Below are 26,837 nucleotides of genomic sequence, written 5' to 3'. Positions count from 1 at the left end.
ATTGGGGCGTCACCTAATAAAACCATGGAAACCTGGCAGCCTGGGCAACGAACTTGCAACCTTCAAGTTTTAAATCTGGCTCTCTAACCATTAGGTGACAACTATCTTGACCCCAATGCATGAAATATTGCATAATAAGTGGACAAGAGTAATGATATCTATTCCTCCTGAGTTAAAATACTTCATTATTAACATCCATTATCTGTTGGAAATTGAAACATATGTGTATTTATCCAGTGATATTTGAAGATTTTTTAATAAACCCAATTCAAATTATATACAATATTTAATATGAATACATAGAGTTTAACAATTACAGTTTACATTGTTCTATTTAAAGATTATTTCATTATTTTAAAAGGTTAAATAATAAAGTTTAAGAAAGATAATAGTAGGGAACGCTGAATTGAGATGCGCGAGATTGGAAATGTTACTGTAATATTGCTGTAAAATTATAATATATTATAGGTAATCTGTTCTTTCACGCCCATGCATTAGTTTGAGTAATGTTTTATCAGATTTAAATCCAGACAACGCGGGGAAAGAGTTAGAATTTGAAGAGGATAAAATAGCCAAAGAAAACGATCTTAATTTTGTTGTGTGTGTTTTGTGGAAGCACCATGTTTTTTTTTGGGGGGGGGGTGACTATAAATACATCAAATGAAATAACAAAAAAGTATAATGTATTTTATTTATTATTAAATACAAAATGTTTGGTCTTTGTTTACTGAGCAAAACAGTTCTTGAACTCCTGATGCATTTTGAAGTGTTTGCAACACCTAAATACTTTTTTAGACCATTTATATATGATGTATTTATTGGATTTTCAAAACAACCAAACAGAAAATACATATTCACTAGGTACGTGAAAAAGTAAAAACCTAAACCTTAAAACAAATTGACATGTTTAGTGCAGAATACAACACATTTCAACCAAACTCTAAAGATGATTATTTCAAAAAAGTTTTTCCACACCACATAAAAAATGTGGGTATTGCCATGCATGAGAAAATGGATGTGAGGCATGAGAGGGTTCTCCAAAAAATCTCATATTACAATGTCTGAAAACTAATGAATTATACTGTGATATAACCACAATGTATTATTAAAATGAAACATCTATGAAACAAATAAAAAAGACCATTCAATTCATAAGTTGGTGACAGTGTAATATAAAATATTGTATATTTATGAATAGAATAATAATAATAGAATTTCTCTTAAATAAGAAACTGTTCATAAAAAATAAAGAAAATGAAAATGATGCAATATTATTAATAACATGTTAATACATGCAAGGAAGATTAACGTGAGTACATGTGAATACATGCAGGTGGACATTACATGTGAGTACATGCATGTGAAAATACATGTTAGAATACATGTGGACTGTACAGGTGGGAATACTCCACTAAAATTTACTATAGCTGTCTTTTTGTGAAGCCATAAGTGCCATGGGCCCAGTGTCCCTCCGTTTCCAGACTATCTTCATTATCTGTCATAGAGAGAGAGAGACATAATGTATGATTGACATCTGTTTGCATATACATTATTGTCATATTGTAGTATAAACAAGCAAATTATATTTGACAATAAAATGAATAAGAAATCAATAAACCTTAAAGAATTGCACAAAGTATTGCTTTTGTTTCACATTTAAATGATATTATTCAAATCCGATCTGAGGATACTTTGCAGCCATCTGGTGGACATATTTGGTGACTACAAGTATCAACAAGACAAAGTGTGGCAAGCTTGAATAGCCTTTTTAAAGGAACTGTACGGGTGATGGCGCTCAACAACCAGTATGATATTTCTAGTGAAGCTGGTTAAGATAATAAAGCAGCCTATAGAGGGCACCAGCACACAACGCATCCCAGAAATCCATTTTCTCACCTGCAGAATAAGAATACACGAAGTGATGATAAGAATGGCATATAGCAGAAGAAGAGGACCCGCGTCAATGCTCATAGACGACCACTCAGAAGTCTGTCTGTGACTCTGACCCTCTGTGAATGCAGTGGAGCAGTTTGGGGTGTCTGTAAAACAAGATTTATTATAATTAAAAGTATCCTTTGCACTGTCAACTCTATGACACATGTACCATTAAAACCACTAGCTACAAAATTCTTCTGTGTAATATGTTTCAGGCCAATAACCTTCACAGGACCCTTATTGCTCCATTTAAAACCAATATAACTCCCATTATTACCATTAGGTCAATTCATCACTGTGATTGCTTCTATTGTTAATATCTGAGAAGCTGTACTACGTTTTTCAAGGTTCAGAAAAAATCGTATCCTGTTTAGGAAAAAGTTTTTTATGAAACCCATAATGAAAGTTAAGTGAACAGTGCCTTTTCTTTTAAAACAGGAAGCACGAGCAGAGTCAAGAGTCTGTCACTGCTCTTCGCCTTCCCGTCTTTGATGATCATTGTCAGGTTTACAGGTTGGTTCTACATACTGTTATCAGGAAAAAAATCTACATTTTCAAAGAAAAACATGATTCGCACGTCACAAATTTCCACCGGACTATGTAAAATCAAAACACAGTGCACACGGTATTGTGATGTCAATGCGCTTCGCCGGGGAGGCCCCATTTCAACCCGCGTGCGCGCTCAGAGACCGCAACATTCTGTTGTTCAGTGAGTGAGTTTCTCACGTGTATTCAAACGCGCTCTCTGGCTCCCTCTTGAGCACTGATAATAAAGTACAGCGTTTTGTAAAATGTTAGATATATAAATGAAGACTTTGATAAAGTTGCTATAAGTACAGTTTATGTTAAATATTTTGGATAAACTGGACAACATTATTAAAATAGAAAACTGTCCACATCCACATTGGAGTAATTCTGTAAGGCTAGTTTTTCAATAGTTGCTATTTATCATATCGACCCAAAAATAAAAAAAAGAAACTAAAATAATCATAATAATAATGACATTTTAGTTTATTTATTACAGTATTTCATTCGTTTTACTTTAAGCAAAACTATACCAACAATAGAAAATACACAGTAGACTTATAAACACAGAGAGAGAGGAAGTAAACAAGTTAGGCAATCCCTCACCTTGTATGTAAACAACAGTGCCGTTCCCAACCTTACTGAGATATGGAGGTGGATACAGAATCTCGACCACACAGCGATAGATGTCTGTGTCTTCCCCCTTGAGTCCATAGATGATCATATCTACTCTTCCAGAGCTTATATTCCCCCTACACTGAACTGATCCACTTGTTGTAAAGAAGGGCTCAGACAGGTTGACATACGCACTACATATCCTCTCTTGGCCATGGAGACCCTTATACAGAGACACCTGCATTTCCTCTGGCCTTAATTTTGAATGGAAGAGGCAGTGAAGAGGGACATATTCTGCTTTTCCTTCCACCCGATAAGGCTGAGAAACGTGCAGGGCTGGAAGCAAGAAGAGCATTGTGAGATATTGTATGTGGAAAAAAATACAAGAATAAATAAAAGATAAACTGCACATTAGTGGCTTATTAATAAAATTACATCAGTGGTGTAACATTTATATTATAGTACAGAACAGTGTTCTGAGTTAAATCTACCAAATGTGTTTCATTTGCCACTAAACCTCTTAAAAGTTCAATTAACTTTTCCAAATGACCCTCTGCACAAAAGGCTCCCCAGCACTCTTGCGAGTTATTAAATATTTATTAATTTTTGATTTAAAAATAATAACAATACATTCAATGGTTAACTATTTGTGCCTTAAACAAAAAAATGCACTCAAATAAACATGTAAACTTACCAAGTCCCAGCTGGATATATAAAATGATTGTGACAAGAATGATAATCATTGTTTCATGTAAGAGCACACTGATCCCCCGGGTCTTTTTATACTTTTAAACCTGAGTGAGTTCTGGAAAGCTTGGTGACATCAGTAACGTGGCAGGAAACCTCAAGCTGACTGCAAATGCCCGTAAAGTGCTCAAAAAATTTGCAAGTAATGTAGCAAATTTGCACATTATGTGTAATCGAGGGGAAAATATTGAATAAGCAGATTAAGAATTGAGCAAAAACAGCTCAACGCCTGTGGAAGTGGAAAACTTGGTTAGGGTATGGTTTGACTCTCAGCCTATCACAAAGCCTAGTGGTCAAGAGATTATTTGGGTCAATGAATATGGGAAATCAGATGCGCTTGATTTCATAGCATTGCAGGCTCAGCACTTTCAATATACATTGAGGCACTTTGTGCTTTGCAATTTACATATTACCTGCTGTTTTCTAGTCATTTTTCCACCACATCTGTGATCGAACAACATTATGAGGCGCAAGGAATTAAAAGGCCTCCAGGGAGCACTATTTGTTCAAGAAATGGAATAATAATATCAACTATTTTTTATTGAACAATTTTCAATTGCACATATAGTGGTATAATGGTAATAGTTATTTATAATCCTCTGTAAAAGAATTCCAGATAAGGTCAACACTTTGTTTGAATAAAAGTTCTTTCATCATTTATTCACCCACATGCAACCTGCAGACTCTTTCTTTTGCACAGCACAAAAGAAAATATTTTGAGAAATGGTTTTGTTTCCATGGAAGTCAATTGGCAACTTCCATTCCATGTTTTTTGGTTGCCACATTCTTAATAATATATTTATTTTTGTTCTATAGAAGAAAGAAAGTCATTATAGAGGTTCTGAATGACATGAGGGTGGGTTAATGATGGAAAAAGGTGAGCTTTACCTTTAAATATATTGTATTTTCAATATTCTTAAGATTAGAACAGGGTGCCTTTCTGCAAAATACCTGTTATTGGATAGAAAGATATACTGTATCAGGAACCTTGGCCTTTAATAAAATGTACGTAACACTTTACAATAATTTGTAAGCATTTACAGTATGTTTAAATGTTTAATTTGTTAGCAAGTATGCATTAGCTTGAATGGAGTGGCATACTGTATTTTTACACGTTTGTTAATGTTTGTTAATACAACTACAGTTCTTCATTGTTTGTGTATGTTAGGTTATAAGTTATTGTGAACAAAAACCTTTACGATTCTTATAAATTAATAAAAAAAATGTTTAGAATGTTTATGGATGCTTTGGTAAATGTAAATGACAAATGCTGCAGAATTGTTGTTTATTGTTAGTTCATAATAACTAGGAGACTTGATTATAATAGAATATTTGAAGAGTTTGGTTCCAAATTGAGATACCACTTTTCTTTCACAAAAATTATGTTTTTATAATTTAAAAAAGTTTATTATAGTGTTTTATTGTGTTAGGTAGCTGTATTTATTTGTTATTATGGCTTAAATCAAAACAAACCAATTGCAGTTTGATTTATATGAATTGGAATACTCAATAAAAAACATGATTTTTGAAAAATTTAGATTATCTCATTTTGGAACCGAACTCTCCATTTATTGTTGAAAGAAAGCCTGTAACAGCACACTCTTAAAAATAAAGGTGCTTAAAAGATTCTTTACAGCGATGCCATAGAAGAACCATTTTTGGCTCGACAAAGAACCATTCAGTCAAAGGTTCTTTACAGATCCATCCCTACTTTACTTTTTTATAATCTAAAGAAACTTTTTTTGCCACAAAGAAACTTTTGTGAAACAGAAAGGTTCATCAGATGTAAAAGGTTCACTAAAAAAGGTTTTCATTCAACCAATTCAATTATTTTAGGGTAAGGATCAGTGTTCATTATGGAACCAAAAGCATTGTAGAACCTTTTGAAGCCTCCTTTTTTAAGGGTATATATTTTTGCTTTCTATATTTCATGTTTTTCATTTTTCTCCCTAGTCACTCTTTGTTTGTGACTGGGTTTTGTACATTTCTAACAAAAAAGTGCTTGTCAACTTTGACTACACAAAATCATTTTGCAGTGTTTTTCCATTTGGAACTACAAGGTTTACGAAGGACTATGATTATATTCATGAATTCATATGCACTTTGCAAGCAAATCCTCATAGTAATCTTTGTTAAACAATTGGCTAAACTTTCAATTTGGTATCAATATTTTTTCATTCAGTGTTGCTTTACTGTTTACACATAATTTTATTTTTTCTCAATAACTACTTTGAGATCTGCAAGATGTAGCTTGATATCCAATTGAGTTCCTGCAGACACCCTAGAGGTAATATATAAAAAGGTTACCCTGCTTTTAACCACTGGATTAAAAACAAGTTTAGATAAATTACTAAACTCAAGTCCACTTAACTGCTCTGAAGAAATGCAGAATGAAAGACAACTATGGAACACATGTAGCCATTAAAATGAGAGTGTCCTAGTGTTTAATTGTCAAAAACATCATACAACAGCAATTTGTTAATCTGTCAAAACAAACTGCATTTTGTTAGATGTCCAGCTCGGTTTGAAAGTAATGCACAGATGATGTTGTTTACTGCTTTGTGAGATCTCTGAGTGCGCTGGTTGCTTAGTTTATCTGAGCCTATGTCGTCCACGTCTTGTGTTCATGTACGGATTTTCTGGTTGCTTCTTTTTCCTGAATTTATACTAAAATAAAAACAAAGTTCTTTGGCATACTGGTCTTATAATTATATGTCAGTCTCTAAACATTAATTTATAACATATAGCTTATACAGGACGTGTGTCCCTGTTTTTCGTACAGTAAAAATGAAATCTGTTTTCGCAAGCATACGATCTCAAGCATATTGATACTCACTATGAGACCACAGATCACTGTGACCATGAGGTCGTAAACAATAGCAGCATACAAAATTGAATATAAAATCTGTCTTGAAGGGCAGGGGTCGGATAACTCTGACGGTTCTGTGGACTGCTGCGCATCTGAAAATAGAAAACAACAACTGAGCAAGGATGTTCACTCTGTCAAAATGCTTTTGCACTTAAATGCATGAACTGAATGCTAGAACTTTGCGTATTTACATGCAAAAGTTGTTAACTGTAACATTCGTCATACCTTTGACAAGCAGTATAGTATTGTTTTCCTTTGAGGTTTTCGTTTTTCCGATCTCTGTTTGTATTGTGCATATGTAGAGTCCTGTTTCGTTGGATTTGGTGCCGAGAATCATATATGAGATGCTGAAATTTTGTTTGGACACTTGAAACTTCTCACTTAATTCTTGACTGTTCCTCCTCATGTCTGCAAAGTGCATCTTTGATTTTCCCTTGTATAGACTTGCAGATATGAGTTCTTCACCCTCTTGCAGGTTTGGACAGGGGATAATAGCTGTTCTGTTTTCATACACTCTTTTTATTTGCACGTTTCTGTCTGAAAAATAAGAGAGGCATGCTTTTTTTATTGTACGTTTTGCCTTTGTAATAAAGCTTGAGAGGGGAAATGAAAGTTTAAGGAGGATGTGGTAGGCAAAATGAAGTGAAGCAAGCAGTTTCCTTCGGTTCGTTTGCTTGTTTTACTTTTGCAATTTTGATCATTTATAAAATACCTCTGTGAGATAAATGTTTTAGAGGTTAAAACTAAGCCATACAGTATATCTACAAGCTGACAGTTGCATATCACCCAAATCAAGCACCAAACAAAGCAAACTGAATAAAGAAACAACAGAAATGCTCAAACCTTTGTTGAGACAGCCACATTTTTTTTCATCCTCACAGACTATAGAGGATTCCGTATATTCTGGATGAAAAAGTGTATGAAGAAGAATCAATGACAGCATCCACTGCTCATGCATTTCGGCACTGCGGTTACGAGCATGTGAAAACAAAAGAATATGAGATGGGCCTGGCAAAGAGGAGGTGGGTGCTTTACACGTCACTCTTCACAGAACTGATTGACAGGAGACTAAAAAGAGTTTGCACCTTGCAAGTCTTATTTTCTGTCATCATTTACTCACCCTGATCTTATTTCATACCTTTATAATTTACTTCTTTCTGATGAACACAAAGGAAGATATTCTGAAGAATGTTAGCAATTTTCAATTCTGGAACATCATTGACTACCAAAAATTTAATATATAGGAGCTCCAGAACTGTTTGTTTTCTTAAATTCTTCAAAATATCTCTTTTTGCGTTCAAGAGAACAAAAAAGATACAACATTTGTTTTCCTACTATGGTCGTAGATGATGTCCCAGAACTGAAAAAAAACATTCTTCCAAATATCTTTCTTTGTGTTTAACAGAACAAATAAATGTATACAGGTTTGAAACAACCTGAGGGTGAGTAAGGGATGACAGAATTTTCATTTCTGTGTGAACTATCTCTTTGACTAGTTTTTCTCTGGATACCGTCCTCTCGGATATTTTCTTTAGTTCTTGATAGTAGCAGAAGAGCAACATTGGCAAAACTTTATTCATCATTGTGACATAATATTTTTCTTACAAGAAAAACAAAAACCCACACACCAGATATTTTCCAACGTTCATGTGCCAGAAAACATCTTGGGTCTGAAGTCATACTGAAAGTGAGTAATTTTCCTTGTTGTAACGTTTTACAAAATGAGTTATTTTTTTTCTCTACTTGCAGTGAAACTTCTCGACACTCCCCTGGCTTCCTCTGTCACTCACATCAGTCACAAAACACATTACCTGCTGTGCAGCTTTGCAGAGGTTAGTGGAAGTGAACGACAACAGGAGGAAAAACGAGTTGTTGATGACATTGTTGTGGTTTGTTTGCATCATGTATGGTTTATTGTGAACTAAATCTGCACCACAAACATGCAAGCCAAATGCACTATGTTCACCATCTGTGTTTTGTTGCATTATCCATCTCTGTCTCTAATGTGCATGCCATCAACGTTTTGAATGCATTGTTGCAATTGCAAACTAGATGTTTATCTTAAGATAGATAAAAAAAATGAGTAAAGGGTGACAGTATTCAACATCCTAAGTCTTGCAGAAAGGAATTACCTGAATGATTTATTAAAAATAAGTACTTCTAAAGAAAAATCTAAAATTTTCTGCGTTTGTGTGGCGAGTTATGCAAATACCTGTATCATAGTGTCATAATGTTTGTTTATTGTTTGATTATATATAAAATGGATTGTGTCTTGACGTAATTCACGTTTTTATTGAACTCCCTGTGGCAATCACATGTAGTAACAGATATAAATGGCAGAATACAAGGCCTCCACCTGTCGTTGGTTAACCACTTAAATTTAAAAAGCTGTAAATTTGATGCTTTCTTGATTTAAATTATATCAATTACATGAAAAATTACATTTTTGATTGACTTATTTAAATGTTACATTCTCATTTCTTTATACTGAATGCAGAGCATTTTCGATACAATGCAGTTAACATCACCTTTATGGTCTTCTATGAACATAAGAGGATGATGTAGACCACAGAAATATGGCTTAGCTGAGATTGTAGTGGGCTCAGTTTCACAGAGCCTTGTGAAGTCATTGACTCACACTTGTTTGATGTGGTTACGCTTGGGGCCTTTTTATCTTCACTATCATCTACTCCTGTTTCATACACCCCTTTGAAGCCCCCTTCTACAATCATTATCTATACATTTGTCCAGCTGTGGATCACCAAGACACTAATATGTAAAGCCATAGCAATGACAGTTCACCCTTTGAGCCGTTTACATTCTGATGCTTTTGACAACTGTATTGTTTGTTTTGTTCTTTATTTAATTTACATTTACATCTTTGGTATTAAGCAGATGTTTTCAGAACTTATCCTACTTATTTTGCGTCATAGTTGTGTCCCATACAACTTGTGATCAATAGATGACATCCATGCAGTTTAGATATTTTTATTTACGCAAAACTAATGAAGCATCTTAGTCGGTATTATTATGGAAACAGGTGAGTCTGTGTCTAAATATGTCAGATCTCTGTTCTTACAGGTTGTGAGGACACTAAAGTTCATGTGGGACAAAAGTGAAAATTTAAATGGCAAAATTTAGCTTTCAGTATGTAATAGCTTCACTTATACTTGTTTGGGAATTCAAAGTTCAGAAATGAAACAGAATTAGAGTTAATGTTGGAGACCGTGTTAAGTTATCTAGATAAATAAAGCATGTATGTATGTATAGCAATGTTTATTTTTAGTTTTTATTTTACCTCCTTGAACTGCCACCTTACCGTGGTGGATGGGTTTGAGTACCCGAAAGACCCTAGGAGCTATGTTGTCTGGGGCTATATGCCCCTGGTAGGGTCTCCCAAGGCAAACAGGTCCTAGGTGACGGGTCAGACTAAGAGCGGTACAGAAAACCCTTATGATGACCACAAATTCAAGGACCTTGACGTCGCCCGGAAGTAAGGGATTTTGTCAAGCTGAAGAAGGAGTCCTATCGGGCCTGGCTGGCTTGTGGGACTCCCGAGGCAGCTAACGGGTACCGACAGGCCAAGCAGATTGCTGCCCGGGTGGTTATGGAGGCAAAAACTTGGGCCTGGGAGGAATTCGGTAAGGCAATGGAGAAGGACTATCGGTTGGCCTCGAAGAGATTCTGGCAAACCGTCCGGCGCCTCAGGTGGGGGAAGCAGTGCCCTACTAATCCTGTTTACAGTTGAAGAGGGCAGCTGTTGACCTCGATATCATTGGGCGGTGGAACCGTGGAAGGAATACTTCGATGATCTCCTCAATCCCGCCGTCACGTCTTCCATTGAGGAAGCAGAGGCTGAGGGATCGGAGGCGGACTCATCCATCACCCGGGCTGAAGTCACCGAGGTAGTCAAGAAACTCCTCAGTGGCAGGGCACCGGGGGTGGATGAGATCCGCCCTGAGTACCTCAGGTCTCTGGATGTTATGGGGCTGTCTTGGCTGACACGCCTCTGCAGCATCGCATGGCGGTCGGGGACAGTGTCTTTGGACTGGCAGACCGCGATTGTGGTCCTTCTTTTTAAGAAGGGGGACTGGAGGGTGTGCTCCAACTATCGGGGATCACACTTCTCAGCCTCCCCGGGAAAGTCTATGCCAGGGTACTGGAGAGGAGAATCCAGCCGATGGTAGAACCTCGGATTCAGGAGGAACAGTGTGGTTTTCGTCCCAGTCGTGGAACACTGGACCAGCTCTATACCCTCTCCAGGGTGCTGGAGGGTTCATGGGAGTTTGCCCAACCAATCCACATGTGTTTTGTGGATTTGGAGAAGGCATTCGACTGTGTCCCTCGCCGCATCATGTGGAGGGTGCTCTGGGAGTATGGGATTCGGGACCCTTTGCTAGGGCTATCCGGTCCCTGTACGACCGGAGCAGGAGCTTGGTTCGCATTGCCACCAGTAAGTCAGACTTGTTCCCGGTGCGGGTTGGACTCCGGCAGGGCTGCCCTTCGTCACCGGTTCTTTTCATAATTTGTATGGACAGAATTTCTAGGCGCAGCCAGGGGCCTTGGGTTTGGGGACCAAACAATTTCATCTCTGCTCTTTGCAGATGATGTTGTCGTGCTGGCCCCATCAGACCATGACCTCCAGCATGCACTGGGACGGTTTGCAGCCGAGTGTGAAGCGGCTGGAATGAGAATCAGCACCTCCAAATCCGAGGCCATGGTTCTCAGTCGGAAAAGGGTGGCTTGCTCACTTCAGGTTGGTGGAGAGTTCCTGCCCTAAAGTGGAGAAGTTCAAGTATCTTGGGTCATGTTCACGAGTGAGGGAAGGATGGAATGGGAGATTGACAGACGGATCGTTGCAGCCTCTGCATTAATGCCGTCGCTGTACGGGTCCGTCGTGGTGAAAAAGGAGCTGAGCCGCAAGGCGATGCTCTCGATTTACCGGTCAATCTACGTTCCTACTCTCACCTATGGAGCTGTGGGTCATGACTGAAAGGACAAGATCCCGGATACAGGCGGCCGAAGTGAGCTTTCTCCGCAGGGTGGCTGCGCGATCCCTTAGAGATAGGGTGAGAACCCTTCCCGGGAAGGTGTTCCGGGCATGTCCCACCGGGAGGAAACCCCGGGGAAGACCTAGGACATGCTGGAGGGACTATGTCTCCCGGCTGGCCTAGGAACGCCTCGGTGTTCCCCCGGAAGAGCTGGAGGATGTGTCTAGGGAGAGGGAAGTCTGGGCATCCCTGCCCCCGCGACCCGGCCCCTGATGAAGCGGAAGAAAATGGATGGATGGATGGATAAATGGAAATTACAGTATATTAACAAACACATAAAAGGCAAACCAAAATAAAACGACAAAATCCACAATATTTATACTATATATAATAATAATAAATAAAATAACATAAAATGAAATGAAATTATAAAAAACTAAAATACCAGACAGCCTCAATTGTAACAATTTGACAATATCTACACAGACGGCAATATTCAGAAATGCTTATAAAAAACTCCACTGGAAAGAAATTGAATAAATTAAATATAGCAATGGTTATTTATCAGGGGCCTTATAACATAACTTAAACTGTTTTAAAGCAAGCCTTAAAATCTGCTAAACTATTAAAAAAAGCATCAGCATGTTTAGTGTATAGAAATTGTGAATGTGGGAGGACCTCAAAAATTGTTTGTTTTATTGTTGGGATGTTAGATTCACCCTAACTAGTGCGCACCAATAGAGCCCCATTGCATCCTACTGGAATACGCCTGAAAAGACAAACCATAACGTTGTAATGCTTGAATGTTAAACAGCAGATGCATTATAATGACAATCATTAGACTTTCCATTTTTTTTATCAGCAGGCATCTGTATAGTCCCACCAAATATTATTCCTACCCAGCCTGGCACCAGCTTCGCATGCGTTTGTGTTTTTAACGGGGGAGCCATTGTGTCAATATGTAACTGGATCGTATTAACGTGCTTTCGCATGTCGTCACAAAGGGCAGGGCGCGCAATCACATGGATTTCTGGGCTGGACAGGAAACGGAGTCGCCGGGAACGCGCATCGGTCCGCAGCTGCCAGCCACGCTCAAAACGGGAATGGAAGCGAGAGAGAAAAGGGAGGCTCGCTCGTTTCGTTATTGTTATCAAATTTAAGCGCTCGACACGGGTGGAGAAACCCAGTTCAGTCGTAAGAGGACCCGGGATCCGGCTTCTGGATTTGTGCAACACGTCGGCGGTTTTCCCCCATTGTTACCGTTTCCTTTGGAAAAGGCACGAGCCGCAGGAGCGTCGGCTCGGTTTGCGACAGTAAGCGCTATTCATTTATTCTCCCTGATGTATATAATGCTTGTGATGAGTGAGACCCTTCTCTGAAATAAAAACGTTTATGTAGACATCCTAAGCATGGCATGTATTTCACGTCGGAGATGTATTATTGGCTCATTAACTATGGATAGACGGAGAACAATCCGGGGAGCAGCCCTTCAATACAGACAGCTGTGCGGTTCCCTCACGTCCGTATAACGGCTCTCCTTTATGGATTTTTACGTTTTAAAGACCATGCCGTATTGTTTTATTTATAAAAAAAACTCTGTAAATGTAAACGTTTCTTTTGAAGATGCTTGCAGTAGATTTGAGGTGGAAGAGAATGAGGAGCCATTGAAAAATCGTCACGCGAGATGAGGCGCACTATCAAAGGGGATCTTTTATCCTTTTGTACAAGATGTCTGACGTGAAAACAGGTTTTAAATGGTTTGTTTTCTACAAGGCTTCATGGTTTTCGGTACCATTGTGTTCGAAGCAGATGCATTTTTTTGTGTGTTTTTATCGTCGTTTTGCAACGGGGAGCGGATTCTGCAGTAACACATATACTGCAAACGGATGAGCCATTGGCAAATTGGACCTACCCTCCACACACAAACACACACACACACACACACACACTGATGTTTTGAGTCTCCAGACTCCACCCTTTGCCATGACAGCTGGGCTTTTACTGCCAGTCCTGGTGCCCGTGCAGTGGAGGCCTATTTGCGCAGGTACTTGCCCAAGCTTGGGCACAAACCTCCCGATAGATATTGCTTGAATGGATATAGCCTTATATCTTAGTGAAGATGACTGATCGATTATCCTTTTTTATTGTTGTCTATCTGATACCACTTATAGAAATCTAGAACGGTGCTTTGCTTATATAAAAGCACAGGAGGATTGTTGTAGTGTGCTGTTTAGAAGCAGTAAAATGCTTTCGTCTGCATATCTGTGTCTGAGTTCAATCTGTGCAAGGACTCTGTTGTGTCCTGAGAGAATTGGTGGCTAGCCTACTTTACTGGCCACATTAAGTGATTTCACGTTGGAGTTATGTAGCATGGTACTTTCGAGGTCTTCAACTGTGATCGTGCCTTTTTTCTTCTTCTTGAATTATATTTTAGTCGATATTTGCGAGTATGGATAATCTGTACTGTAGTGAATGCATTTTTGATGACTTCAGCTTGCATAGATGAGGCATAATGGATTGGGGTGGTTTTCTGATGTAAAACCCAAGTTTGTAATCTGTAATATGAATATCATCTACAAGAAAGCATCTACATACCCCCAGATTTCAACAGCTCAACTGCCACCGTTCATTCACTAAATTTGAGATCTTTGTACAGGCTGCAGATGTACCTTTGTGTTTTGATAGTAATCGATAATTAAAGAGATAGTTCACCCAAAAATGAAAATTATGTCATTAGTTATTCAACCTCAAGTTGTTTCAAATCGGTATACATTTTGTAGTTCTGTTGAACACGAAGAAAGATATTTGAAAGAATGTCATTAATTGAGATTTCAGGGGCACCATTGACTTCCATTAAAATGCTTGTCGGAGATTTCCCAGAACTGTTAGTTTGTTCTTCAAAATATCTTCTTTTGTGTTGAACACAACAAAACAATTATACAAGAATTCTTTCTACTATGGTAGTCAACGACGTCCCAGAAATCTCAGTTGCTAACATTCTTCCAAATATCTTTCTTTGTGTTCAGCAAAGCAAAGTAATGTATACAGGGTTAGAACAGCTTGAGGGTGAGTAAATCATGACAGATTTTTTTTTTTTGGGTAAACTATCACTTAATGATTTATAAAAAGCTTCTCTGAAAGTATACCGTCTACCACATACCACTCTTTGCATAAACAACAAGACTACACAACTCCTAATGGTTAAAAAATGTGTACTATAAAGTCTTACCCTTGATTTTGATGTCATTTCATTGACATCCCATTTTATGCTTTCAAAGCAAGCTTGCTATTACTAGGCTCTATGAAACTGCAAACCCCACTAATATATATTTTATCATTTATTTCAAGAACGTTTTGCCGTTAATCTACTATTGATTTTCTCCATAAATATATAGTAAGTGTTATTTGCAGAATAAATCATCAGAAGCTCTCAACATATGTGCTGCAGTAAACCCATGTCCATCCTTGCCAGATTTCACTTTCTTGAGCTGGAATCCTTTGCTACAATGACGTCAAGGGATTGTGAAACTGGGGTGGATGCTGCCTCTGTGGACCCTTGGGTCCAAATTGCAGGAAGTCTACCCTTGATATTTTTCTGCGTGATGGGTTCTTTGTTCGCAGGGATCTTAAGTGAGCTTCTGATAAAGATTCAGTAGGTTCTCTATGGGGCTGACCTCACGCTTCTGCCACTCTTTCTTGACTCAGCAATGAAAATGACTGTGAGGCACTTCAGGACAAAAAGGAAAATGGAATAGGGCCGATAGGGCGAATTAATTAATTGATTTAATATAATAGTGTCCCATGTGTCTCAGACAAAAGGAAGTCCTTTGTTTGTGCAGGAGCTGGTCAAGCAACCATGGGCATCAATCTTTGATGCCACGCAAATGCAATATTGTTAATGTTTTCTAAGTGATTGAGGTTTTCATGGCACCTTTAATCCACACATTTACATTTTTACACATTTGGCAGGTGCATTTACCCAAAGCAGCCAACGGTTCAAGCAGGTTACTGATTTCATCAGTATGTGTTGAACCCACAAGAGTCTCCCAGTTGAGGTAAAGGAACAGAATTTGGTGACTTCTGCTGTCATCGTTTACTCGCCCTCTTGTCATTTCATACCTGTATAACTTCTGCAGAACACAGAAGAAATTTTGAAGAAAGTTGGTAACCGAACAACAGTGGGTACCCATTGACTTCTATTGTACAGACACAAAACCAATGCAAGTCAATGGGTACCGCCATGTATGGTTACCAACATTTTTCAATTTATCTGTTTTCTTGTTCTGCAGAAGAAAGAAAATGATACGGGGTTGATATGAAAAGAGGGTGAGTCAATTTTTGAGTAAACTATCACTTTAAGGTTTGCCAGCTGTTTGTGGTCTGTCATCAGCTTAGATGTGTGCTACCTTGAATAAAACAAAGCTCAGACCAAAGCATAATGTCATCAGACTGATTCGTCATTAACCCTTCAGGCTCTGATGCTGGCTCTGACAAAGGTACTGCAAACATGCACGAGTGAACAGGGTGACTCATGAGATTATGTTTGTACATATGGTATGTTGACTTTTGCGTTGCGTTTCAATAATGTTTTATAAGGCTTGTTTAGTTTTCTATTGTTCATATCAACAGTAAACTCTGATGCCAGTAGTGGTATATTTGCATTGGCCTCTGTTTATCAGTACTTATTGTAGCCTGTCTATGTGAAAGATATGTGAAAGAATAAACATGTTTTCCCCTCTCTCATCCAGTCTTTTAAAAACACTGGCAGCTGCAACCTGACTGTGGCATGGTGTATGTTTTGTTTGTGTGACAAACAGTTTGAAAAGGGAAGGAAGAGAGATTTGCTTTATACATAGACATCTCCTGGCAACCCGATTTGTCATCACAATAAATGAATAATTTTAGATTGAAAAGCCCCTTAATTTATGCAGCGGTCCACACTTCCTGGTGTGCTTTAGGTAGAAACATTTTTCACGCTTCATAACTCACAAAGTGTTGCATGTGTCACAAATCATAGGCCTATAAAACACTCAGATACATCTCTTTTTACGCACCTTTTTAAACCGGAGTGTTTCTGCAGTCCTACAGCTTTATCTAAGGCTTCGGGAATTTTTTGGGGGGGGGGGTTAAAGTGTCAGAAACTCATGTGAACTGTTAAAGCAGAAAGTAAGAGATTTTAAAGGGATAGTTCACCCAAAAATTTAAAAGGAGTCAGAGTTTACTCGGCCTCAGATTGTTCCAGACCTCTATAAATGTCTTTGTTCTATTGGATACAAAGGAAGATATTTGCAGGAATGTCAGTAACCAAACAGATCTCATCCCCCGTTAACTGCCATAGTAGGGAAAATAAATACTATGGGTGTCAATGGGGGATAAATAAATACTGTGGGTGTCAATGGGGGATAAGGGCTGTTTGGCTACTGAAAATCGAAATATCTTCCTTTAGGAACCAAAAATGCTTTGATACGATAGCATTGTTGTGAAGAACCTATTGTAGCATCTTTTTAAGAGTGTAAGAACGCTCTGAAAGTCTTATACTGACACCTGTTGATGTGGATGAATTCATGACATTCGTGTACTAATCCATGCCGCTTCCAGTTTTGTTTTTGTCGTTTCTTTCTGTGCCAGAGAGGTGGAGGAAGGTCCAAAAATTATTTCACAGAATGAATAATCTTATTTCGCGGTAGCAATATAGTATATATAATATAATTCTATATCTTATGCCTAATTTTTGTTAGATTGAATTAATTTATTACAGTTCATTTAAATGCTCACCAGAGTTAAAATTTAGGCAAGTTATGAAAATGTACTAAAGATATAAAATTAAGTTCTGATAATCAGATCTTCTAATTATCTTCTGACTCTATTGTAAATGAAAATAGACAACGTGTATAACAATGAAGTATGAATATGCACAAACAATGTGAGTACAGTATATGACTAGTGTTATAAACTGGTGTTCATGGGGTCTGTAATGTAGGTCTTCTTCGCTCTTCACTCTCTATTAGATGCACGTTGCGATTCTCTGTCTTTAGGTTTGTTTATTCTCTGGCTTGTTTTTGTACTGCGAGTCTCTGGTGACTCCTCACGCGTCTCCCAAAAGTGGAGGTAGAAGTGCGTCACATCAAAGCGCTCGCCTGAGTTTAAACTTTATTAAAACTATTAAAAGCTTAAACAACCTGACTTCGGACATACGTGTTAGCTTGAAAATGAGCTTTTTTATATACTGGCGCAGATCCCTGCACGAGCACCGCGGGTGAGAGAAGCACCGGACTGAAGCGGATCACTAAACTACAGACTGAAAGAATGCCCAAAGAATGTTTGATCACAGGGAATGAAATTAATTCATAAATGTTTATATTTGCTTTTGTTGGTCGGTACTAGGTTCCGCACGACACCAGTATGTATTCTGGAGAAATTTGGTCATGGTTTATGTCAATCATTGATCCAGTAGGAACTGCTTGTTCAGACATTTTATTTTCCAACCCATTCTGTTTGGTGTCCACATGGTAATAGATATCATCACTCTTGATCGTGCTCTTGACTCTGGCGCCGTTGTGATGTTGTGTCTGTCGTATTTCCTGTGTTGTGTTTGCTATTATGTGTATTTATTGGTTCGGTTTGTTTTTGCTTGGATGTGCTTTCATGTTTATGTTTTGTAAAGTGCCCTTAAGCTCTGTCTAAAAGTATTATGTAAGGCGAGAAACGTATTGTTTGTATTAGTGATTTAGGCAATCCTGTCAGGGCTCCAGACAAACTCTTTCTTACTAGGATAACTGTAGCCCCTGACTGAAACTTTAAGGAGGGCACGCAGAAAACATGGTGCACACCTTATATCTGCCTGCAACGCAATTATTCACATTTTTCGGAGGATACTTTTCTTCGCAACACAATGTAAAGATTACTTCACATAAACATAACAAGAGCCTATTGTTCATTCTTGTTGTGAAGGGATTGGAAATGATTCATTGCTGATAACAGATAAATGGCGTATTCTGAACCGCGGTTTGTTTAGTTTTAAACGTCTCAAATATCAAATCATTCGCCCGCAGGCTCAGAAAATCCATTATAGCAAACAGTGAATCATAGTTATGCGCTCATGTGTGTCAGTAAACGTGTCAATGATGAGTTGAGCTGTGACCGACGCAACGACAGCGAGAAACATCAGTCCCCCTGCTCCAACACGGCGCTCAGCTCCAGACTATCCCCTTCTTACACACATAGGCCTACACAGGTGGGCTCACAATCTAATCGTCTTTATCCTCACATGGGATATAAAAAAAATTGGCTGGTCACACATACGCGAGTACTTGTAAAAAACGTTTGCACTCTCTCAAAAACTGGTCGCAAAAAGTAAAAAAAAGTTGCATCTTTGGCATGTGGAAATGTGGAGCTTGGATTTTTGTTATAGCACATGATTATTTCATTATGAAAGCCTGGTTTTGAGATCCGAGAAGCACGTGGCACACTGTCCTCTTATGAAACCGCATTTGGATACACTGCTGGTCCACACCTCACAGCTCTACTTGTGAAACGCACAGGGTGTGACTGACTTTCCACTTGTTGACTTATTGTTTTGTCTTTGACAAACTCCTGACAGGCTGCAGGCTGCATTTGAGCATCTTCAGGCACTGACAGTCAATTAGATTAAGTGTCACGTTATAGTGCTGCCAAGATTTTATGGACACAGTTGACCTTGGCAGCCTTCATTCCCAGTGTCCCTGTGAGAGGGCCGACTGTTTCCCACAGGACACAAGCTAAAGGGGGGAAAGAAAGAAGAGCCAGAGCTCTCCCTCAGTTCAGTGGGTTCTTCTCAAGGACCACCATCAGCTGGGTGTGAAGTGGCACTCGAAGCATGTTGTTTGTCCTTCTGTGTCAGACATTTGTTGCCCTTGAGTTTCTTAGAATAGTTCAACAGTACCATCAGATTTTTTCAATCTTAAACACTGTGGTGATTATTACAAAATATATTTGGGTAGGTTGGTCAAGACCCTAATGCAGGGCTTGGCATTAAGCACTGTCATGTGGTTGGCCTTAAGAAAAGTAAATTTGTCAATCACTTGTCCATGAACAAAAATGACTTGTCCCAAGATTTCATTTTAAGTGTCAATATAATTGTTTCAGATTCTGATTGGTCAAGTTTGCTTATTTATAAACGTTTACCTATAGTGTCCGCTGTGGCCACCTACATTTGTTAATTGTTTCAATGATTGTGATAGAACAAAGGCAAGCAGTAATTATTATTAGTGTCAGGGCTGAACGTTAACTTTGCACATAGCACTGGTGCTACAGATGTTTAGAGTTTTATAGCACAGCCAAACAGTTAACTTCCGGTTTGTGTTTGGCTAGTGTCTAATGATATAACTATTTATATGTTATTTAATTAATGTTAGTATTAAATTTTTATATTATTTTACTGTATAATAATTTTATTGAATAAACAATTTGTTGAATGGGTCCCGTAGTTCGGTCTCATTTAAACAAACCCTATGGTACATTGACATAGCGGTTGAGCTTGGTATCGTAGTCTAGATTCAAAATATTGGAGAGACAAGTTAAGCCAAGTAACAGTTCTTCTCGGTTTCTTTTGATTGTTATCAGAAATAATCTACAGGCACTCTATTGTTTGTGAACGTGTAACAGACGTTAAATTGGGTTCACAAAACTGTGCATATGCTGCAATGTTTGTTTATGTTTTTAAGATGAAATGGTCAATGATATATTTAAATAACAGGATTACGCGTGTACATCTAGTTATATGGTCTCAATTTAAGAAAATTAAGAAATTAAACGTACGTTGAACATTCACTTGTCCTGCACAAGCACAAAAGCGTTAATGTCGAGCCCAGTCTAATGTGAAGTATACATGCCTTGTGTAATGACTACTTACTAAAAAGTAAAATATATACACTGGACATGAAAATTATTGGACTTCAAATTTTTATGTGTGGTAAATTACACCGTAATAAACATATTATTGGACATTATGCATAAATGATTCACCGCCTTGATGGACCAATCAAAATCAAGTATTTAGAGAGGCCTCTTGTTAACGTATATGGTCCACATTAGTGATGCCCGGTGCTGATGGAGAGCACTTTAAACGTTTTTGAATGAAACAGGTTGGCCTGAGGGGCTTTCTGTTATTATTGAGTGCGCTGAGTGGACCGCTTCTTGGAAATGTGTCTGTCACCCTCCTCCAGATCACAAACTACCATATGTGGGGAACCTTTCAATTACTTTTAATGATAGGAGTGTACTTTCAGTCTGTCTTCTGAGTAGTTTGTTGTTGTGTGATATTTTGCTGATTCATTGTCTTGATGTAAGTGTTACTTTTGTTTTATGGATGGATGGTACAGTGACTCACCCCATGTAAATACAGTTTGTTTAAACCAATATGCTCTCCTCTCGCATTCATGCAGTGCAAAGCAGTGAGAACTTTGCTTCAGTGAAATGTTAAAGGCTTGTTTATTGTTTTATACTGTTGTATGAGGTCAAATTAGGACGTTCGTGTGATTTCTTTACGTTCCAAAACATCAAAATCCAGGTGTAATAGGCTATCTTCTACATTGGTTTTGAGGCCAGCTCTGCAAACGCTCGGTTTTAATGGGCGTGCTTGCATTGAAGACTTTAAGTAAGCGCCCACTGCTTTGATTGGATAGCAGTTTGCGTAGTTGGAGCCTTCTGTGAATTTGGTTATAGACTCGCATAAGATTGCTGCACCATTCCTATCGGATCCAACATTGACGGCACAGCCCTGCTTTTTAATTTTAGACTCTCCACAAATCCAGTGTCGATCTGTACAAAGTACAAAAGTATAAAGGCTGTATAAAGACCTTACATAATTAAGCGTTCTGTTTTTATTGTCTTCGAATGAGCTATTTCTATCTACATATCTATCTATCTCCCCTTGCATGGAATTAGCCATGTTGTTTCTACAGTAGCCCCGACGAACTATTCTGCAGAGCGTGTTTTGTAAATATGTGATCTCTTTTGGCAAAGAATTTAAAAAGCAATGACGTTTTGGTCTTGTGTCAGCCACCGTAGTGCTTCAAATGAGAGGGGTGAAGTGAGCTGTTAGTTGCAATTCGCAACCTCTCCGCTAGGTGCAGCTAAATAGAATACACTGTACATTTAAATAAAACTTGAGGGACATGAAGTACATTTAAAAGTGAAATATCTTACTGGCCTCCTAGTGAACATCCAAAGCTATCTAGCAGTGGGCTGACAGCCACCAATAACACATTAGCAACCCCAAGTCAACCCCGAGGCATTCAGAATAATGTTTTTTAATCAGACACACCACCTACATTTTCTGCATAGATGTAAAAATAGCAGTTTTTTCAGAAGCAATTAGTGTCCCTGTGTTATTTTTATACAAGATGACCAAATTCATGACCCATCAGACTTCTGCTGTTAATGTCTCTGTATCGGCTCTGACCTGTTCTCAAAACGAGGCCAAGTGCATGTACAGGGAAGTAAGGGAGGGAGTGGATGTGAGAGACTGAGAATGCGGGTAGAGTTCAGTTCACATGATGGATCATCAAACTATCACGGCCTGTCCTGTCTCTCTGTCAGTTCAGATCTTAACAGGCATGTCTCACTGACTGCACAGTTATCTGTGTTCCTAACACAATCCGAGCGTTGCAAGTTGTCCTGTCCTGACCTGTTTCGTTCACTCCGTCCCATAGTGAATGGTCGAATCTCCGAAGTATTAAACTAATGTAACTTTTGCAACCCAGTTTGTTTTTGCTTTTATAGAAAATAAGATTCACAAGAAGCAACTTCTCCGCAGTAAATGGTTCGATTACCAGAAAGCTATAAAAGAGCTACTTTAGAAACGGAAGAAAGTTTATGGTTGGTTGATTTGGTGTAACTTCATGCCTGGAAAATCTGCCGTCATATTCATTTGATTCTTTTGTCCAGGGTTGTTAGTTCCTGCTGTGTCTATTGGAAGCTTCTGTCATATGGCCCCAGGATGCAGGGTCATTGCCTTGTTACCCTCTCTATAGATGAATGAATTCTTTTGAATATTCAAATCCGTATTTTAATAATCAGCACTGACATGTATAACTACACTATTTGTTTCATAGAATAAAGGCTAAAAAGCGTTTTTGGTTTGGCCGAGAATTTTTATGTCAGAATTTTCTGTCTGTTTTGTATTCTGAACTTATGTATGACTTTGGAAGACTTGAATATAGAGCATGAGTAATATATGGACAATTTATGGTGCCCTAGTTGTCATTATTAGAGCTTGACTGCCTCTGTACAGTCACTTTCATTTTATGGAAAACCTAACATTTCCTTATGTGTTCCTTAGAAGAAGGTTACAAAGCTTTTAAACGTTAAAAGTAAAAACTGTCCCTTTAAGTATAGATCTCGTGACAAAGGGAGCAAGTGAAGACTGCTGCTGATATTGTCTGAGTGAGAGATCTCAATGAAGAGTGAAACTGAGAAAGTTCAGTCACTTGTCTTAACGGTAGTAACAGGATCCTCCGTTTATACACTGAGAGAGATCCTTACTGTGCACAGAGTGGGGAATATCATTTGATCGTCATTACAGTCTCTTATGCGTGACGTGTTATGGCATGCCTGGAACAGCTGTCGTAACGCAAGGGAAAACATAATTGTATCCCAGCTGTTTTTCCCTCTGACACGTCCAGCACTGGGGTGAAGGAGAGACGAACATTCTTGGTTTATTAGAAACCTTTCTAGCCTTACTGGGTTTGACACGGTGTTGATCAAATGACATTTTATTGTCTATTATTTCAATTGTAAGTGTCGTTTTGTTAAGGGCGGGGCAATATATTGTGCGATTCTTATGCTCTCAGTTTCTCAATGACTTAAGGTTATATGCGGCCACATCCGAAAGCCAGTGGGCAGTCTTGCTAGTTCTATTTTTGAATACGATTTAGGTCGAATAGTATTCGAAATTGGGACGCTGCTTAAGATTTTTTTTAACTGTGTCAACAAGAGGCTGCTGTGGGACTCAACCAGTGTCCGTTAACATTTTTACTCCCTTACCAAATTGTGCAAGAAATTGAGCCAACATAATCCAAATGATCCACCACGGTTGGTAGATAAAACTTTCCTTAAATGTACACAAAAAGCAGCAACATCAGTTACACAGAAACTACTATTGTAGTAAAGCCAAGTGTGAGTTTGGGTCCACAACAGACAAGTATTTTCTTTATTCTATATCACACACAGGCTGTGTCCTAAAACCGGTTGAGCTGCCAAGGCAGAATCACATACTGTTTATCATTGTTAGTCCCAAAATTCATTATGATGAACTTGGTCAACATCCATCCAAGCTTGAATTTCAGTTACACAGAAGGCTGCTTCCCACCAAAACAGAAGACCAGGCAGCGCCATACGTTTCTTAGGTAACGGCCAAGCTGGGATTGCTCTTTGTCGCCTCTTCTGTTGCTGCATTTATATTCTGCCGTACAGCTGTCCATGTGCCCATTAAAACATTCCCACTATTGCGTGTTTCTTAATACTCACCATGTGTGTTCTGTCACCGATCGCTTTGACCCTCCAATGGCGCCGACCATGGTGCGCAGAAACCTACTCTTCTGCGAATAAACTCAGACATGTGCTCGTTCACACACTAGGTGCATGTCGATGCGATAAAGACTGCTGTGGTGTGAAAGTGGAGATGGTTTATGGAGTTGTCTCTCCTCCCAGCTGTGGGGTAGAATTTCAAAGAAAGACTTGAGGAGGTTCATATGATGAGACTCAGACTCCTGCCCGAGCTGTGCAGAAAGACAAGATATTCAAGATATCGTCATGTTTTAATGCATGACTGCACATTTGTAACCTGCAGAGATATTTGGAAATACGAAATATTGAATATTGTACTATTTACTAAATTATCGCGTTTTTCTTCAACATGTAAAACGATCATGCTTAAAGTTTGCAAAATCTCTTAAAATTTTATAAAAACTGAATTTTAAGGAATGTTCGTTTTACATTCTTTCTGGAAAAAGAAAGCATAAATATTATGTGCATCTGGATATTCCTGAAACTCAATATACGTAACGTTTTGAAGAACTACAATAAACTATATTAGAGATCCCAATGCATAGAGCTGCAACACTTTGCTTTTGGAAAGGAGCCTCCAGAGAAATAGATAAGAATGAGATATTTTCTCAGATTATTATTTCGTAGAAAAACATTTTTACCCTGAAAATCTGGGACCTTTTGTTTATGGCTCTTAGAAGTACTTCCTGTCTGTACATGCTGGCTAGTTTCTTCAGAACATCACTTCATCCTCCCGAGAAGTTTCTATTTTTGTATAGCAGGAAATGGCTGCAACCAATATTGTTCGGACTCTTTGTGTTTCTTCTCCTTCAGCACCATTTTTACACCATTCTTTCCGTGTTCCCGGTATGATCTAATGTAGCAGCGATTGTCTCAGGAGTATCCGTATTGACTGATGCTATTTTTGCCACCCTTCTGGTAAAACACAGCTTTAGCTGGTTTGCTGGTCTTTCGGCCTGAGCGGATTGGGTTGTTTTGGAAGGGTTTCGATATTTTTTTATAGCTGGTTACACTGGCAGACCAACATAGCACCTGCTCGGTCAAGGTGGGGCGCCTTGGATAGTCTAGGTCTTGTTTTCTCAGAGGGAAGGTGTGCCGACCGTCTTTCTGCCATGTGGCCCAGTTTAGGATACTCTGGGTGGAATAGCCTGAGCATGTGGTCACGGGAGTCTGGCCACTGAAAGCATAGCTCTCCCATATAAGACGAGCACACAAAAGGGCTTTTGTATGAGATTTGTTGGACGTCGTAGTGGGTGGTTGGTGAACATACACGGACACACAAAAATATGACTCATTCACGTCACCAGTCAGAATGTTTTCTGAGTCTAGGTGGACCGGGTGTTTTCCTAGTTGCTTCATGCACGTCTCGTATGTGGCTGCAGACTCAACACCGACCATTTCACACTCCGTCGCAAGTTCACTGAACATGTGCTACATCGGTGCCTTATGTGTATCATATTCTAATATCAAAGTGGAATGCTTTAGCTATGCTCCTGATGTGTGCTTTATTAGTTGTAAGAAGTATACAAGAATACAAAAAGTGGTAAGAAAAAACAAAATACATGAGTATAAGCAATTGAATCCTATCGTAAATTGTTTTCCCTGGTTTGTCCTGGAGTTTACCTACTTAAAGGTATAGTTCAACCTAAAAGAAAGTAAAATTGTCACCTGTATTTGGCTCTTTATTCTATGGAACACAAAAGAAGATATTTTGATAAATGTCTATGTGGGTTTGTAACCACACAGTGGAAGTCAATGGCGTCTAACCAGCATTTTTCCGATTTTTTTTTTTCCGGTTCTGCTAAAGAAGGTCATGCAGGTTTGGAATGACATGAGGGTGAATAAATGAGGAAAGAATTCAGGTTGAACTATCCCTTGTTTTCTGAAATGGTTTTGGATGTTGAAATGTTCCAAATACAGCCTTGAAAAACTATTTTATTCGCTAGAAATTGCGTAACGCCATCTCCATACGTACTGACCCAACTTTCCTGGGTTGTAAATTAAGTAACTCCAGGTTGCCTTGGACCCCTTTATTTGCTTTGAACCCAGTGACTCACATCAGACACACCAGACCTTGCAGAGACGTGGTAGGAAAAATCGTCTGGAAGAAATGTGCCTACAACCATTTGCGTGACCCAGCTGTTGTGGTACTCTACCATCCTCTTGCTTTTCTCAAGTGAGTGGCTTCTCTTTTAATGACGACCACTGGCTATGATGTACACTAGTGTTTTCTTGAACGGGTGAGTGTTATGCGGCTTTCGATGACTTCAGAGTGGGAAGTGAGTCTTCTGTGAGTCCTACTGACCCAATAATGACTCTCAATGTCCACCGCATTGGAATCTCACCACCAGCAGCTCTTCTGCCTGCTCGCAGGCTCTGCCAGGTTAATTATTTCAATTTGAAACGTAGCCTTAGAGTTAAAAGAGACAGGTGACGCACTACAGCCTCTGGCAGAGCAGTCAGAGTTTGTCAGCTCCCCTCCCTCCCCTTTTAATCTGTGTCGGTCCAGAAGGGCAGAGGAGCTTCCTCTTTACAGCTCTGACTTTGAAATGAGAGCTGTAGGGCGAGAGAGGGATGTAGAGAGAGAGACACACACACACACACACACA

At 38.8% G+C, this 26,837-nt stretch overlaps 3 protein-coding genes across 4 annotated transcripts in view; 1 reads left to right on the top strand and 2 right to left on the bottom strand.

The window, feature by feature from the left end:
- Positions 1-666: 666 nt before the first annotated feature.
- On the bottom strand, positions 667-3,884 carry LOC130427816 (T-cell-specific surface glycoprotein CD28-like). The gene is made up of 4 exons (XM_056755502.1): positions 3,770-3,884; positions 3,067-3,411; positions 1,897-2,039; positions 667-1,495 (listed from the first exon to the last, which is right to left on the bottom strand). The coding sequence occupies exons 1-4, from the start codon at positions 3,816-3,818 to the stop codon at positions 1,412-1,414; spliced, it is 621 nt and encodes a 206-aa protein (XP_056611480.1). The 5' UTR covers positions 3,819-3,884; the 3' UTR covers positions 667-1,411.
- Positions 3,885-6,239: 2,355 nt separating this feature from the next.
- Positions 6,240-7,656, bottom strand: LOC130427886 (uncharacterized). The gene is made up of 4 exons (XM_056755624.1): positions 7,535-7,656; positions 6,917-7,228; positions 6,659-6,783; positions 6,240-6,489 (listed from the first exon to the last, which is right to left on the bottom strand). Exons 1-4 carry the CDS (start codon positions 7,647-7,649, stop codon positions 6,415-6,417), a joined length of 627 nt encoding a protein of 208 aa, XP_056611602.1. The 5' UTR covers positions 7,650-7,656; the 3' UTR covers positions 6,240-6,414.
- Positions 7,657-12,745: 5,089 nt separating this feature from the next.
- The window catches only part of raph1a (Ras association (RalGDS/AF-6) and pleckstrin homology domains 1a), a 59,844-nt gene continuing 45,752 nt past the window's right edge, over positions 12,746-26,837 (top strand). For both annotated transcript variants that reach the window (XM_056754985.1, XM_056754982.1), the window contains exon 1: positions 12,746-12,995. The gene's annotated coding sequence lies outside the window, so the exon portion shown is untranslated. The remainder of the gene's footprint in view (positions 12,996-26,837) is intronic.

The sequence above is a fragment of the Triplophysa dalaica genome, chromosome 8, assembly GCF_015846415.1.
Source record: "Triplophysa dalaica isolate WHDGS20190420 chromosome 8, ASM1584641v1, whole genome shotgun sequence".
NCBI lineage: Eukaryota > Metazoa > Chordata > Actinopteri > Cypriniformes > Nemacheilidae > Triplophysa > Triplophysa dalaica.
Note: the sequence above shows the minus strand (reverse complement) of the source record. Positions and strands in the feature narration are given on the sequence as shown.